At 35.8% G+C, this 18,032-nt stretch overlaps 1 protein-coding gene across 1 annotated transcript in view; it reads right to left on the reverse strand.

Annotated features, from left to right (window-relative positions):
- Positions 1 to 18,032, reverse strand: part of LOC145292069 (corticotropin-releasing factor receptor 1-like) — a 670,744-nt gene that overhangs the window by 44,118 nt on the left and 608,594 nt on the right. Inside the window, exons 7-8 of the mRNA XM_080138124.1 lie at positions 6,950 to 7,010; positions 5,654 to 5,723 (exon numbers count right to left, since the gene is read on the reverse strand). Coding sequence (XP_079994250.1) covers positions 5,654 to 5,723; positions 6,950 to 7,010 — 131 coding nt within the window. The remainder of the gene's footprint in view (positions 1 to 5,653; positions 5,724 to 6,949; positions 7,011 to 18,032) is intronic.

Here is an 18,032-nt window from a genome sequence, read left to right on the forward strand (position 1 = left end):
AGTTTTCTTGTGCTTTAATTTGCTTAAAAAGACTGCTGTTTCGGACACGTGGTATTCTGTCTTTGTCCGGCCATGTTTAGGACACGTCTTTCCCTGTCGTTCTCGAGCCACGTGTGAAACATGCCTGTTTCTGTTCCTTCCGGGCCACGTTTTTCTTTTTTTATAATATTTTTCTTTTCTTCTGCTCCGCAGTGACGTCACTTGGCATGCGGTTCGGTCATTTGAATTCGTTGGCATTACTATTTAACCATCGTAGGTCACTAGTTGGTCAGAACCCAGGCGCGGAGCAAACCCTCTCAGTGCTGACGGATCCAGTTATCTTCCCAGATCATCCGTCTAGGAGAAGGTAAACTCTGAATCTAAACCAAAGGGGAGGGAGGTCTCTTCAGCCTTGGATGACAACCTTCCTAGAGCTGGTGACTCAAACAAATTACCGGTTTGCAAACCTAAACTGATTAAGGAGTAGATAGGCTCTGTCTATCGCCCGGGTTCCATACTCCTTCTTTGTCTATTAGTCAGGCGCAGAGATCGAATCACAGTGATTCGACACAAACACTCAGTGGTAGATCTTTTTTTGTCTATGACAATGAACACCGTTTTCCCCATTCCCGACACACCCCACCCTTAAAACTGCTTTAGTGCCATATAGGCTTGATCAATTAGATTGGGTTGACTTTCCTCTGATGGGTTGAGGGTACCGGATTGACAGTTCCTGGCTGCTGTTTCCGACTGGTAGTACAGGTGCCCTAACTCTTTGGTAGCGCTTAGAGCGGCTGCTCCATCAACAGTTGAAAAATATCGGGATGTTTATAGTGCCATGTCGCGCATGGAAAGGGACCCTGCACTTATCCCCGGTGGGCTTTCCTGGGGCCACAATTCTAATTGAAGAAAGGTCAGCTGAGGGTCTACTTGTCATGCATGTCTGATGCTCTGCATAACCTCTTGTTCAGCTTCCCCTTACCTAAACTGAAACTCTTAAAAAATATGACGACAGTACAATCTAAAAATAAGCTTAAACCAAGCTTAGGGTCAAACAAATCCAACTTGCCTCCTCCCTTGAGGCTTGCATTCACAAATATCCGTGGGCTTAGAACTAATTTAGCTGATGTTGAAGCATTTCTCCTAACAATTACCCCGGATATCTTAGCGCTTAGTGAGACTAACCTACATTCCTCCATCCCCTCTAACCACTTTAATATGCCTGGATATTACCCACCCTGCTGTAAGGACTCTGACAGACACATGCACGGACTTGGAGTTTATATTCGTAATACCCTTCACTTGACTAAAGAAACAAACCTAGAATCGGATGATTTAGACTAAACTTGCAACACAACATTAGCTACTTTTACTTTCTTAGCGCTCTCCCTCGACCCAAGACTGCACCATAATAAACAAAGTCTCTGACAGCGTAGACGCAGCACTCTCCCTCGACACTAGCGCACAAATACATGTATTTGGTGACTTTAATGTCCAACACAAAAACTGGCTTGGATTCTCTACTTACACAGATGCAGCGGGTGGCGCAACTCATAGCTTCTCTATACCTCATTTCCTATCACAAATTGTTACGTTGCCAACCCGTTTCCCTAACTACGAAGAACAACATGCATCACTTCTTGATCTGTTTTTGACCACAGTTCCTGATGATTGTATAACGAATGCCGACAGCCCACTTAGGAACGCTGATCATGCAGTGATAATGGTTGAAATTGCTCTAAACTCAAGAGCCAAAACTGAAGAGCCAGTGCTCAAAACAACGAGATATTATAAAAAGGGAAGCCATCAGAGATCTTATCATAGATACCCTATGGGGAAATATTTTTTCTCTTCCTGCTGAACAGTGCGCAAACGAGACCACCGAATGGTTCAAAATTGCAATTGAAGCGCATGTACCCATGCGGAAATTTTATAGCAAGCCCTACTCTCCCCAATGGTTTATTTCGACTTGCGCTACTGCCATTGCTCAAAGGCAGCATGCATACCGCAGATTTAACCGACATAAGTCCAGTTCAAACAGACAGAAGTACATAGAAGCTAGAAGTAATGTTAAGAAAGAAATAGCGACAGCTAAGAGAGAATTTACGAGACCACTAAAAACACATCGAAGCACAAAATCTAGGAACTCATCACTTCTGGAAAATCTAGAACAGTGTAGTAAATAATGGGCAATCAACAATTTCCCCACTAACCAACAATCACGAGGTTGTTTGCTCAGCAACTGAGAAGGGTAACATGTTGCCAGTCGGTTTGCTTCAAACTCCACACTGAACCCTTCCAACCACCCCCTACCTGAATTTCCTTTGCGGACAGACGCCACGCTCGACGATCTAAAAATTACCCCTGCTCAGGTGCATGCTATCATAGAAAACCTTGACACTTCAAAAGCATGTGGACCCGATCTCATCCTAGCTGTGCTATTAAAAAAGTGTTCAGCCGAAATAGCTCCAGTTCTCTCCAAACGCTACAACAAATGCCTTAAAGAATCTTGCTTTCCGGGCGGTTAGAAACTGCTTCTGTGGTACCAGTATTCAAGAATTCTGGTGAAAGAACTGGCCCATTAACTATCGCCCCATTAGCCTCCTCCAACTTTTTGCCAAAATGTTTGAGACCTTAATTAACCATGCTCCCGTCCATCACCTTACAGATGCTAAACTTCTGACTGACCAACAATATGGATTTAGACAAGCCCGTTCAACAGCAGACATCCTCACTGTAATCTCTGAACGTATATACCATTCACTGGACAAAGCCGGGGAGGGCAGAGCGGTAGCTCTAGATATATCTAAGATTTTTGACAGGGTATAGCATGAGGGTCTCCTCAGGAAAATTAAAATGGATGGTCACGTTCAATGCCGCCAAGACTAAACTAGTTTCATTCAATAATTACAAGAAACCTTCTCTACCACCTATAGCAATGGCCAACGACTCTTTATTTGAGAGTACATCTTTCAAACTCCTTGGACTAACGTTCACAGGAAACATGAGTTGGAACAATTACATTGAAGGCATCGCTAGGGCCGCTGCAAAGAAGGTGGGCTCTCTCTACCGTGTTAGAACACTACTAACACCCGAAAGTATCTATAAGGCAACCATTCGCCCATATATGGAGTATTGCTGTCATATTTGGGCTGGTGCATCTGCTACTAGTCTCTCGCTCCTTGACTAGGTTCAAAAGAGAGTCACAAATTTGATAGGCCCTGAACTGGCATCTAAGCTTCAGCCTCTGTCCCATCGACGAAACGTTGCATCCCTCTGCCTGTTCTACAAGTATTTTAATGATGAATGCTCTGGCGAACTGCAAACATTTGTGCCCCCACGACGTGAACACCCTCGACAAACCCGACAGGCTGCAAAATCCCACCCCCACACTGTAGAGATCCTTAGATGTAAAAGATCTTTCTACTCCAGTAGTTTCTTTCCCAGAACCGCTAGACTTTGGAATTCCATTTCAGGTACCTGTTTCCCCAACTGTACTGACGTGCAGAAGTTCAAGTGCAACGTGAACCGACACATTGCTGCGCAAATCCCTACATCGTACCCCAGTAGTTGTTGCCCCTGATAGTAGCCACCTACACCAAAGCGGCAATGTGCCTCGTTTGGTGTGAAAATCTAATTAAAAAATTTTTTTTTTTAACTATTTCAAAACAATGAAGCGCTAATAGCAACGCAAAAAAAAGAAAAAAAAAAAGAAACTAGCGGGACCTGTTGAAATTCCATAGCGGAATCCTTCATATGTGAGATATTCATGTTGATCTTCTGCGGATGTTCAGCGTAAACGGAGACGCTCTTTTGTTAAAACTGCTAAAGTATTTACGTAAGCTAGTAGGAACGCCCGGCGTTGCACGGTCGTAACGTACGCTTTGATATGATATTTAGATTCATGCAGATTTTTTATATATTATTATAGAGTCAATTATCTATCGATTATTATATATTATAAAGTTGTGATTTCAAAAATAAAAACAATATATCCATATGCCATACGCGCATCCGCGTTATGTTGCACTACAAAATAGAATGTCCTTGTAAACATGGTCCCTTAGTCACACTAATCGCTCACGTCTCAGTTGCAATGTACCTTACTTGGGGTGAAGGTGAGTAAGAAAGTAGAAGAAACTGTTATGCTTCTTCGACTATTTCAGAAATCTCGGGTCAAACTGAGAATCAATGATATAAGTACTGAAATTTTACAGGTGCTTTTTCTAATAACATCTTATATAGCAGAAGAAGGATAACAAAATTAACATTAAACTATACACTTAAAAGCAATAAGAAATTAACAGTTTTTACTTTAAACAAATTATTTGCAAAAAAAAATAAAATAAAATAAACAAACAGAAAGAATTTTTTTTTTAAATCTTTAAAGGTTTATGTTCCTGTTCACTTGCCTCCCCACGAGGGCAGAGTTTGACACAAGGTCGGTTTTAATGTAAAGAAAACCCAGCTCCCCAAAAGTAGCGCCGTGGAAAGAAACAAAAATAAAAGTTGCCTCAATCTAGAAGGATTTCTCTTCCACTGATCGAGGTCAGAAAAGGCGAAGTGCAGTATCAGACCAGATACTTCATTTTGCTCCTAGCCCCCCCCCAAAAAAAAGCCAAACGACCAACAAAGGTTTATGTTATTCACCTCTTCACCGGTTAGACACAAGGTTAAGTTGTTACGTTATGCGGTCGTTCTTTAGTTTTTAACCGTGTCGTCTATTTAATCTGTTAAATAGAGTTTCAATTTCTTGACGAATGTATATAAGACAATTAGTTGTTTCACACACAAAAAAAAACCACTTGACTTAAGCTTATAAAAAGGAATGACAATTTTTTTTTTCAATTCTTTCTCAATGTACTATGGAGAGAGAGAGAGAGAGCGAGCGAGAAGGGGCGTGGTGGAGTGTTGTGGGTGACACAAAATGACAACTGGTCGTCTCGGTGCCCTTCTCTCTGACTTACCTCTTCCTTGGCTGGCATTTGTTTTTATTTACAAAAACCTTTAGATAGTAATTTCGTTTTTCAATGCCGCATTCCACTGGCCCTTATTAAATTCGTCCAAGGTCAAATTTCAATATGACTGTTTTTAAAACTTGTTAATTAAAGAATGTTGATTTCAAAGCGTCTGTGCTCTTCTTTCAATTGTTATGACTTCTGATGACATTTATTGGTTATAAGATTTCCACAATACTTACGCATGTGCATCCAACTTCATATGCGTGTGTGCACAACCAACAACAACCCCGGCGTTGCACAGAATACTATTCAACACTGTGAAGGTTTGATGAATTCGAACTTGCAACACTGTGATTGTCAGTCCATGTCCTTAACCACTTAGCCAGTCTTTAGGCTTCTTCGTTAACACTCGTGACCGTTTTGGAAGTTTCTGATCAAACACGGAATTGATGACGTAACTACTTGTACAGATGTATATTCTTTTGTACCAGAAAAACTGGGTGTACATTCTCTGACGTTGTTAGCACCTGTTCAGCGTATGGCGGAAACGCGTTGATCACGGATTAGACGGCATAACTATATTAGAAGCCGAGGCATGAAAATCGTTGCTGAATGAAAGAGAGAACCAAGTAACAGTTGTACGTCTTTCTGTTTGCGTATGTATGCGTGTGTGCACGTGTGGACGAAGTAGGGGTTATATTTGATATACTTACACAGAGAATCAAGAAAACGGGAACGCTGTGGATGTAATCATATTTTGATTCTTCTAAATTCATCCAGCAACTGAGAGAAAAAAAAAAGAAGAAAAGTTGTTGATTGAATAATCAAATGAATAAACGAACACACGAGAATAAATAATTGGATCGTGGACGATGAAAAAAAAAAATAACTGGAAGAAAAAGAAATGAATAACAGTTTTCTATTGTGTTCTATGCTATGTTTCGGCTTGGATGAATAAAAGAAAAATCCCGATTAACAAAGCGTGGTAATCGAATTTGGAGAAGCTATAAGAGATAACATATATTAAATGTAAAAAGGAACAAACAATACAGTGTTCGGAAAATCGACGTTTGGATTATGTTATACTTTCTGTACATACCCGGCGTTCCCAGGTAAAAAAAAAAACATTTCCGAGCGGAGGGTTTAGTCACATAATATTTAAAATACGCCAGATATCGTAAGTTGTAACGATTTTCCTGAAAGTTGACCATATTTGGATTTTTGGAAGTATGAAACATGGTTACCTTCATCTATAAAATTCAAATAGGTAAATAAAATCTCATAGCTTAAAGGGAAATAACTCATAGGTTAAATCAAAACTTACTTTCGTTTTTAAACGCTTCTGATGGTGGTCATAATGATGGTTAAAAATAAATTAAATGTAAATATAAATTAAAAATAAATAACTTAACTTCGTATATTTCTAAATAAAATACTTAACAGTATTTCCATTAAAAAATCAGCATTAATTATTAAAATGGATTATATTTTATGCAATATGCAAATGAGATAACCTCTTTCATGTTGATTTGTTTTATGAAAATAGTATATATAGAAATCGTGCGTAAATAAAAGTTCGTGAAAGTCATCGAAATAATGTACTTTCGTATATATTAACAAAATTGTGAACAAACAGACAGACAGAAATATTAGGTTGGTGCAAAAATAATGTCGTTTTAGATAAATTGAACGCCAAGAAAACGACATTATTTTTGCACCAACTTAATACGACTTATTATAATAAATGTCTGTCACTAACTGAAGTACTCGTGTATGCTAGATTACTAAACTTTGGAATTTGACAATAAGATATTAATAGTTAAGAACATCTATTAAATGTTTCCTCCATTTTTTTTTTAATTAAACATTTATTTAGGTTTTTGAAGATAATTGATATCGTCTAGGAATTAAACGGAACGCTCTAGCAAAAAAAAAAGAAAGAAAGAAAGAAAGAAAATACAAAGCAATTGTCTAGTTTGAGATTTGTATCAGTAAATGTAATTACTTACTGGTTATCATCATAATTAGCCTTTACAGCAGCCCATATGAGAGCGAACACTGACGGCGTACCTGAAATGAGGAGTAGAAAAACAATGGTTTTATTTATTCACTAGCAGGCCGCCCGGCGTTGCCTGGTCGTAAAATACATATACATTTTATATTTTAATTCATGCAGAATTTTTATGTATTATAAACAGAAATACTGTAGGTATTTAACATAATGTTAAATTCCTTTTAAAAAATGAAATTAAAAAAAAAAAAACGAAAAAAACTAAAACATGGGCATGCAAGTATTATGTTTTTCTAAACAGTTCACTTCTTGTAAATAAAAAACTACTTGAGCTGAGATCGAAATCAAAACCTAAAGAAGGTGAGTCAAGTACGATAGCCATTAGGCCAGCTTGACATGTTCTTTAAAAAATTAAAACCTACTTATTCGTAATATAATGTGAACAATTCAACATGCGCAGACATGAAAGAACAAACAGATAAATATCTGATGACTTCTACGTACCAATTTTTCAATTTGAACCTCTTAGCAGGCCTATTTTCCGGATGAAAACGTAGTAAAAAGTTTTTACATTTCTGAAAACCCTAACTAAATTCCAAGTCTGTAGATCAAACATTCGTGGAGTATATAGGTTGAGAAGTGTCCTCATAACAGGCATTCTCATTTTTACAGATATATACTAGCAGGCCTGGCTTTGCCCGGTCGTAAAATACGCATAAATATTATATTTTAATTCATACAGAAACTGGGAGTTGTGCATGCGAGTATTATGTTTTTTAAACAGTTCACTTTTTGTAAGTTAAAAAAAATAAAGTGCTAAGGCTGAGATCGAAACTGAAACCTAAAAGAATTGAGCCAAGTATGCAACTATTCAACTGATTCGCTGAATGTTTTGGTTTCGATTCTAACTGATTGCGCCCAATTCAGTTTTTTTATTACTTTTACTTTTTAAATCAGTATTATATACATAAGCATTCAATAGAGAATTGGCTCTGTAATAATAAATGCGACATCTGCATGAATTAAAATATATTCAACGTAATTTATGACCGGCATGCTGAAAATAAAAATAAGTTTTCGTATGCTTTCTCCTCACACACAGACACAGACACACATATACACACACAGACACAGACACACACACACATATATATATAAATATATATATATATATATATGTGTGTGTGTGTGTGTGTCGATTGTTCTGATTCCCCATTCCCAACACACACACACACACACACACACACACACACATATATATATATATATATATATATATATATATATATATATATATATATGTGTGTGTGTGTGTGTGTGTGTGTGTGTGTGTGTGTGTGTGTTGGGAATCGGGAATCAGAACAGTTGAAAATTTTTAGGATATCGGAATTGGTAAAATTTGTGCATATATCCCTATTTCAAAAACGATTTTATTTTTAAATTGCGTTTTTATATTTGATTTTGTTTAAAACTAATTCTTCTACTGCTGGTAATAATGATAAAATAATAAATATTTATTGATTTTAAATTACAAATAAAACGTAAATCTATTACTCTAGTAACTCATACTGGTTATGTATATATTTTTATGTCCAGAGCTAAACTCTTTAGAAATAAACTGACTTCGTAACACACCTGCCACTGACGGCGAAATTGGAGAAATGGCCACGCCCCTTTTTAGTGAAGCATGGCCAACTACCAGCATTGTATCTCTGAAACCGTCGAGAAGTAGGTGGTCATGTAACCACTCAAAATTTCCGGAATTGCCACATGGGGGGGACGTAATACATTATGATATCCTAAAACCAATGGTTTTCAAGATATTTGCAATAAACTAATTTCATCACATTTCAAACCCATGTTTCGTGTAATTTACATAGATGTACGATACATGTCATGACATGACTAATTCTGCTATTGCTCTGACACTGTTTTGCTACTGAGTGTTCATGAAAATACCAAGTACATCCTATAATATTTGTTTCTTTTTGTTTTAGGAAGTGATCACCGTTCAAGTCTTAAAGTGTTCTTTGATGGTAAGTAATTCTAATTTAAATCACCGCCCGCTGTTATTGTAACATGGTAAGAGTTCATAGCCGTTTATCTGAACATTTGAAAATTTGAATGAAATACTGTTAATGATATTATTGCTATTATTGCACCACATTAAATTAATTATGCTAAACTATTTTAATGATATTATTGCTATTATTGCACAACATTAAAATAATTATGATAAACTATTTTTAATGATTGCGTCACAGTAATTATTCTACACTATTTTACAGAACACCTTAGTGGTTTCAAAGTCACAAACTGATAGAATATTTGATTGGACTGCATGCGTTATATGCAACAGTGTTTCTGGAAAAATGTTAACAGATAAATTGTTTCGACCTAATTGTTTGAACGTAATAGCATCAAACATTCCGCCAACTTGAGAACCATGTAATTTAAGCAGTATATCTACTGGTGAATCTATATGAGAGTCTGAAACCTTACTAAGCATAAATCTTTGATATCTTTATTGGTCAGATGAAATCCTATTATTATTTGACTTTATTATGATACAAATTATTTTTCAGATACTGATGATGGGCGCACTAAAATCTGAATGGCAGTCGCACAATTGGATGATTTTGCGGTGATCACAAGAATAAAAGCATACAGGAGCACGTTCAAATCTCACTAAAAGCTAAAGGTCTGTTATTGTACTTATATCCCGAAGTCCAAAAATGTCAGCTGAAGCGAAATGTGATATAAAAACTTGCTGTAGAGGTTGATGATGGAGAGCTTAGTGGCTGTTACAAGACTCCAAAAACAGGCGAAAGAACGCTATTAGTTCCAGTGACATAAAAAGAAGTGTGTTATATGTGATAGAACAAGAGAGACTTTTGGTAATAGGAACCGGGTGTTGTATCGCATCTCGAAGTCTGATCGCGAAGCATTGTTTCTAGATGCTTTGAACTTTTATTAGATGTGCTTTTCTGGATACACCTGGTGACGTATTTGCTGCAAATGTATCCTATCATGGGAACTGCTCACGAAAATACATGTTGAAGTATAACACACAATGTTTGAAAGTTTACAGCAATCAAATAAAGGACTTACAACTGACATTAACTGTGGTTGCAGTAAAGGCACAAAGTGTCGAAATTCACAAAATTAAACTGAAAAATATGGATCGTGTACATAAGTAATATAACCTAGATCAAGATGCAGTACGTTGTGCGATGTACAATGCAGTACTTAGTTTATTGCAAATATCTTGAAAACTACTGATTTTAGGACATCATAATGTATTACTGACTACCATAATTGGGCAATTCCGGAATTTTTTAGTGGTCACATGACCACCTACGCTCGACGGTTTAAGAGCTACAGTGCTGGTACGTGGTCGTAATTTGCTAAAAGGGGGGAGTGGTAGTTTCGCCGATTTTGCCATCATTGGCAGATGTGTTACCAAGCAAATATTGATCGGTGATCTTCAATTAGTTTATTTCAGAAGAGTTTAGCTCTGGACATAAAAGCCCGTACATAACAAACATAGGTTACTCTAGGATATAGGTCCTCCCCTAGGTTGTTTTTTTACGTTTGAGAAAATATCTACACATTTAATATATGTTTTTATTGTAATCAAGGAAAATAGCATCGCTATAGTTAAATAGTTAGAAATTTATAAAGAATCTGAATCGAAATGAGTAATTGTATCGTGATTTGGAAAATATCTGGAATCAACTTATCGCTAATATATATATATATATATATAAACATACACACACACACACACATATATAATATATATATATATATATATATATATATATATATATATATATATATATATATATATATATATATATTAACAGAGCACCCCGCGTTGCCTGGTCATAAAATACGCTTAAATTTGATATTTTAATTCACGCAGATTTTGTATTTTAATATTATAAAACCAATTTTCAATTGTTTATTATGTTGTGCCTAATATACGGTAATGATTTCAATAGTAGAAAATATACGACCCAGATGCTATCAGCTGGAATCGAAAAAAAGACATTTAACGCTTCAGCCTTAATTCCTACCGTTTGATGGAGAAGTAGCTAAAAAATAATTAGCTTTAATGTATAAATGTATATACATATGTGAGCATGCGTACAAGAACATTTTAAGTGTACTTACGTCTGCCAAGTTCCGATTTTATTTCAATTTTGACCCTTTAGCAGCTATTTGTACCGGCTAAATATCCATAAAAGTGGATTGAATTTTACACGTTACTCTACATTTCCTTTTTCGCCTCGTGTGGGATTCATTTTGAAAAAATGTAGAGACACACACACAGACGTAGTGTGTTTTATATATTAGATTAGACTAATTGTAATGATTAACAAGTGAAGCAGGCATGGTCCCCAGTGAATGAGGCATAAAATATGACTAAGTTCAGCATTCCCCCACGCCATTTACCCCAAAAGTCCCCAGACGGCGTCAAATCCCGGTGAAAATGAACAAACGGTGCAGTTTTAGGCCTTAACATATAAGAAATGACTACGTCCATCATTTGCACAAACCCTCCCATTTAGCCCTCAAGTACCCAAAGACTTAAAATATTTAAATTTGAGTTCAGCACCATACAAAACTGCTAAATAGACATACACAGAAAATTTTGGACAAATATGGTAAAATAGTTTAAAAAATGGAGTGTTTTTATTCGCCGTAAAAGAATCCCTGGAGCAGACCCAAGAGTTATCGCGAAGTATAGACAAACAAAATTATATAAGAATCAGTTGGTTATAACTTTTCAGAAAGTTTATAAAAATCCAAGGCATCAATTTTTTTAATAAGCACAAACGTGTCAATTTTAGCCATTTTAACCCGAAAGACACCGCTAGTGAGGGGAGGGGGAGTCGGAGTTTTCCCGGAAAATCCATTCTGTTACTTTTTTTACTCATATCATGTTTAATGTTTTTGCAAATTTTCAAATTTTTTTAAGACGTAGTTATTAAGAAAAGTGTGGAAATACGAACAGATGAACGGACAAATAATAATAAAAAAAAGTTTTGATAGATTATTTATTATTGTAATAAGTAAAATCATACGTGCATTTGTAGATTTAAAATCTGTGCATTTCAGGTGAAAACTCTATTATCTACTTACATATCATGGTGAAATTATTACAAAACAATTAGTATAAAGCAGTTTTCTGTAAATATGGAAAACCAGACCCATTCCTTACATACACGTGTAATCCAAGATGCCCTACAAATAGTAAACAACTTGGGGGCATCAGAACTTACATAAAATCGACCTGACTTAATATCACGTGTGTATCATGCACATCTAGCTGAACTTTTGAAAGACATTAAAGACAAACATGTACTGGGAATTCTATTTGCAAATGTTTGTGTTACTGAATTTCAAAAACAAAAGATGGCTACCACACTGCCTTCTGATCATAATGCTGCGATATTAGGATAAGATCATAACAGTTCATCAAATTGATGTAATTGTCAGCAGAGACGCCAGGACCTGAAGATCCTGAGCTTCGTAGTTTAGTTAAGTTTTAATGGTACATGGTTCAACCTGAATGTAATTGTTTGATTATGTGATAAGATGTTTCTTACTTTACTGATGTGCGTTTTTTTTAAAGATTTTCACGAGTTCTGATTATTATTATTATTATTATTATTATTATTATTATTATTATTATTATTATTCGCATTCGCATTCGCATCAGTGGCAGTATGCTTTATTTATGGTGGACAAAATAATAACGCAGCATCTCCCAGATCTTGAACCGAATCTAACTCTGTTGTACTTGGCCTTGGGCTGGGGGGGGGGGACAAGTACTGAACCTTAGTAAAAAAAAAATAATAATAATGGTCGCAGTAATCTTGCTTTTAAGATTATTTCAAGAATGTTAACCATGCATTACACTTACTGGTGCGGGTTTAGTTTTAAGCTTCTTATTATGAAAAAAAAAAACAACTTGAAAGGGAATTTTCTTACCCAGCATTATCTTTTGCTTAGACTTAATGCTACGAATTATCTTTTTTCTTTACTAAGCCACACATGCCCCTGGCACGTGCTTGTTACTCGGAATGTATTGCGTTGACCAAAAAGTTCGGTCGTTTTCTTTTGTTTAATGTCACCTTTTGGATCTACGAAGGATGGTTTCAAATCTCTATTCTTCAAATCATGTATTTGGTGTAGCGATTATGTTGACATGAGTATGTAATAAGCCTCTGATGGGTTCTTTCCTTTTTTACTTGTATGTCAAGCCTTATAATCTAAAATATAAATCTCACCTTTCTGTTTAAATGTATGTATTTATGTATGTATGTACATCTGCCTAAAACTTTCGACACAGGCGACATTTTTCACGAGATCGGTACCGTTTTGAGATCTGACCCTTCGGACAACAAATATCGAAAAATTGGCTAAAAACCCTCAACTGGGCACTTTTCTATAAGGAGGGGTCGCTTTCTTCGCCAATATTTTCAAAAGTCATGCCCTCTTTTCGATTGACTAACCTAAATTTAAACCGTCGCCACTTCCGGTTTCGCGATGGACGCAACGGCAAAGACGTTACATTCTTTTTTTCACGTTCTTTTCCTCCTTCGTGGTACGCGTTCGAACCTGCCTGCCTACTACCATTTTTTTTGTTTTTTGCTCAACACACACCTCCAAATAGCCGGGCAACGCTGGGCACCCGGGCTAGTTAAAGATAAAGCAGAGTACTATCGGCATCTAATGTTTTGTACTATATAGAGAAGGAAAACAGATAACTGCAGAAATATATGCCATTTTATAAGGCGAAAATGCTGTTACTGAAAGGTTGTGCTAGCAATGGTTTGCTCGGTTTCGTAAAGGGTAATTTTAAGTGAGAGATACTCCTCACACGGGTCTGGTGAAGATAATCGATAGCTACAATTTGAAAGCCGTAGTTGAACAAGACTGCCGTTTGAAAACTAGACAAATAACATATTCTCAAAGTTATTTTTCAAATTGAGCATGGGAAATAAATTGCATGAACTCGAATATGTTTCTAAATTTGATGTTTATATTCCTCATAAACTGACTGAAGCAACAAATGAAAAAAAAAACAAATAAATAAAATGTATCAATAAATAAAACGAACCCAACATTATCTTAGTTTTTTTTTCGATCAGGAGAAAGCAATCTTAAAAAATACATATTAACTTAAAACTAATTCAAAGTTTGAAGATTGCATGAATTCTTCAATGTTTCTTCTTTTTTAAGGTTTTTTTTCTCCAGAACAAACATCATATCGAAATAAATGTTGCCGATTATGATTTACGGAAAAGACCGAAAATGTTCGAACCGTCGCCGGTCATTTCCGGTTTGTTTAGAAAGTATCGACATTAAATATAATCACATTGTGACTTTTTCTCTTATTGACGAATAGGGTCAATAACAACTCGAATTACATTTACAATCACTTTCGCCCCCGTGTTAAAAAGGGTTTTAATTATTTTCTTTAAATAAGTAAGTGGATTAACTTTGTGTTTTTGTTTTTCTATTCAGGTATTTTTCTATGTATTTTTACAGGCTATTTTTTAAATTCTATTCTAACATTAATCCTAACTCTAGCTTAACAATTTGCATGTTTAGTATCGTCTGCTTGTTTTTTTAAAAGATTTTTATTGTATTGCGGCTTGCAAATCGTAAACCACTTCGTCTATTTCCACTCTGTTCCGTAAATCGAAATCGAATCATCTGTCGATATGGATTTTTGTTCTGTAGGAGCAATTTTTTTTACCTTTGTATCTTTATGTTTTTGTTTCATTGCATGTTATACGTTGCTTTGTTTGTTCTTTATATATATGTTACGTTGTGTCATAAAAAATTGTCATATTTTTTTTTCTTTTCGTTGTGTCTACATAACATTTTTTTTTATATGGTAACCACCAGGTTCGAGATTTTTCCCACACTCTTTCTGAGTGTTCTGGTTCAAGATGAGCGTTTGAATAAATATACGGCGCAGACATATGTTTTCTATGTCTCCCGTCTTAAATAATTTATTCGGCCAGAGCCTTTTTAACGGCCCATATGACATCATTTAGGGATGTGGCTAAAGTAACCTCATGTTCGTTAACAGCTCTCATTCAACCATCCCATACCAATTCCAATATCAAGGCCCTTCCAACCTTATCTAAAAAAAAAAAATTTTGCCGACATCTCATCCGACAGATTTCTGACTTCTAAAGTTCTTATGTATCAGCGGCATATATTCTATCTTTTTTTTAATTCTTTCTCCTACTTCAGATTCACTACATAGTGGCCACGTCACCACTTCACGTCCGCTCTTGAGTTGGAAGTTCTGTTACTCCCAAGATTGGCCATTTTCAATCAGCCGAAGCTCACAAGCGGCCCTATCTGCAAGCTTAATCTATGTGGGTGCACTCTATCGCGCACCCTCGTTGCAGCTACAACAAGCCTTTTAAGCCCATAGGCCTGCAGTACTCCCATCTTTATTGTATGCGAAGAATATGATCTTTCAACCGTAACACCGGTCAGCTTAATCAAGCTACATACAGACGGCGAAAATAGCATTTTTAATAATCGAAAAACCTATTAAAAAATCCCCCTTGCAGAGTCCTGTCAATCTCTTCCAAAAAAATAGTTAACCGCCTACGTAAATTTAATACTGTCTCCTTTTTAAAATTCTAATTTGACTCGACCGACCATTTTATCTTAATCTAATCTGATTTCTTTCTTTCTTTTTTTATTACTATTTTGCAGACCCCTGGAAAACAACAATTATACATTATATAATACAATATCAAATCATCAATACACATTTTTTCTAACAATGAACATTAACTTCTAAGTAATTACATAAAACAATCTTCTTCAGTCCTTAAAAAAATGTTCAAAAATGCCGTTAAAACTGGAAAAACAATGTTCACGATTTACAGAAACAGTCCATTGCTTCTGACCTGAAAAAAAGCATCAATTCTTTTTTTCTTTTTTTTCTTTTCTTTCTTTTCTTTTTTTTAACCAGTTCAAAACAAGCGATGACCATTTCCTCTATAAACTTCTGCAACGGTGTAAATATTTCAAATCATGATTGACACATTCAAAACAATTTCATTTGTGCGTGTTCCCATTACATTTTCTTACTTTCTCATCGGTCCATTGCTTTAAACAGAATAACGTAATTCTTTGTTTTTCCCTTCTAATTTTTACATTAAGTGATATTTTTCTTCGGTTCATAACGAGCTAATTCCTAATACGATAAATATTTTTTAAAAATATTTTCTATATATAAAGTTTTACATCTGTATGTCTGTATATTTTTTCTTTCTTCGTGAAAAGGTTGTACGTGTGTATTGCTTTTTTCTATTGTTCTTTCTTTTTTTCCAGACATTTTATTGTGTTTTATGTGTTTTTCTTGTATTTTTTTTCTTGACATGAAATATGGTAACCCAGGTTCGATATCGCATCGTCGATGCGAACTGGTCAACGGACACCAAATGAGTGTTTGTTACGCTGTGTCATAAAATGAGCGTTTGTTGTATATTGGTTGAAATTGGAATGGAGATGATATATTAAAACGTGTCTATTTATAAAAGATTGAGTGTTTGATTATCTTACCAGAGTTAATGTCGTTGTGTGTGTGATCGTTTAGTGGTCTTTCTTTTAGATATGTTCATATGCTGTTAAGTGTGAATATGTGTGTGACATGTCATTTTCACATACCTCTCCTTCTTCGTTGGTCCATCTGAAAATTCTCGTCTGGGAGGGAGACTTGATACCTGTTTTTGGGAACGAAGATTTATTTCACACTGAGACAAGAAATGGGTTCTATAGTTTTTTATTCACCTTCCACTTTGTTCACAGAAGATTTGAAAGTGAATTTAGCCTTTGTTGTAGGTCTCATTTCTACCACGTCAGCGTTCGTTCCCCACCCCCAGCGAAGGGGAGGAGACAACGGCGATGCCAGTACACTGTTTAGAGCAGGATAGGTAAAAGACCACCCCCTCCAACACCCCACGCATTTGATGATATTGTACCTATTTTTTTAAATAAATGTTTTTTTTTATTATTTAAAAATAAATATGTTGTAGTATTGTATGTCTTATAGTTGAGTGAGAAGAGAAGAAACCCTTTGTGTCTGAGGTTATTTCTTTTCTTCATCCAAATTGTCTAATTTTTGGAACGTTGTGCATTTCCCACATTAAAATAACTGAACGTATCATCACCTTCCAAGATCAAAAGCTACTCGAGGATAAGGATTAATTAAATTTTCAGTTGGATGATGGGAAATTACTACTAAAGGATTCCTAACTAATGTTGATTCACAGAACGACTCGACACGATAACGTGGTTCACAGGTGAAAAATTCTTGGAAACAAACTCTGTTGATGGAAATTCGTTTTGATTTTATGCATGCAGAAGAAAGAAATCAGAGTTCGTTGCAGTGTTAGTAGAAATTCGGGTTATTGCTGAGGAGGTTTTATAGGGAAGATCAAGAGTTGAAACCCAATAGAGCACTTTCTATGGAAATTAAGAGCAGAGAAAAACTAGTAACGTCTAATCTTGAAGAAAGTAGTTTCAGGGAAGTATGGAGGTAATCTCACTTTAGATTAGAAAGTAGCTTTTGTACTTTGTCAGGACCAGAAAGAAAACTCGAAGTACACCTCCAAAAAGCTGGTACCAGTATTCCATCTTCAGCCGTATTTAACTCTGCTTTATTTTGTCATTTTGGGGATGAGGGTGGGGGGAGCAACTATATATTGTCAGCGCACTTAAGTAATGTTTTATGCTGTCAAGTTTAATTCATGGTTTATAAAATTCTGGCGTTCAGGCAACCATTCATAGACTGTCCGTTGTTTTTCGATACGAAGAAACCACATGACTTAAAACTGATCGACATTCCTCAACTAATGCATCAGCCTGACGAGTCCTTACGAAATGCGGAAAATTCTATGTAGGCTAATGATCAGATATATTTTCATTAACTATCTATCTATCTATGTTCTAGTATATAAAAGGAACTGTGTCTGTGCGTGTCAATTCGTATCCTATAGACTCGAAAACGGCTGGGCCGATTTTTTGGA

Source organism: Euprymna scolopes, chromosome 13 (genome assembly GCF_053919585.1).
Source record: "Euprymna scolopes isolate OS-2025 chromosome 13, ASM5391958v1, whole genome shotgun sequence".
NCBI lineage: Eukaryota > Metazoa > Mollusca > Cephalopoda > Sepiida > Sepiolidae > Euprymna > Euprymna scolopes.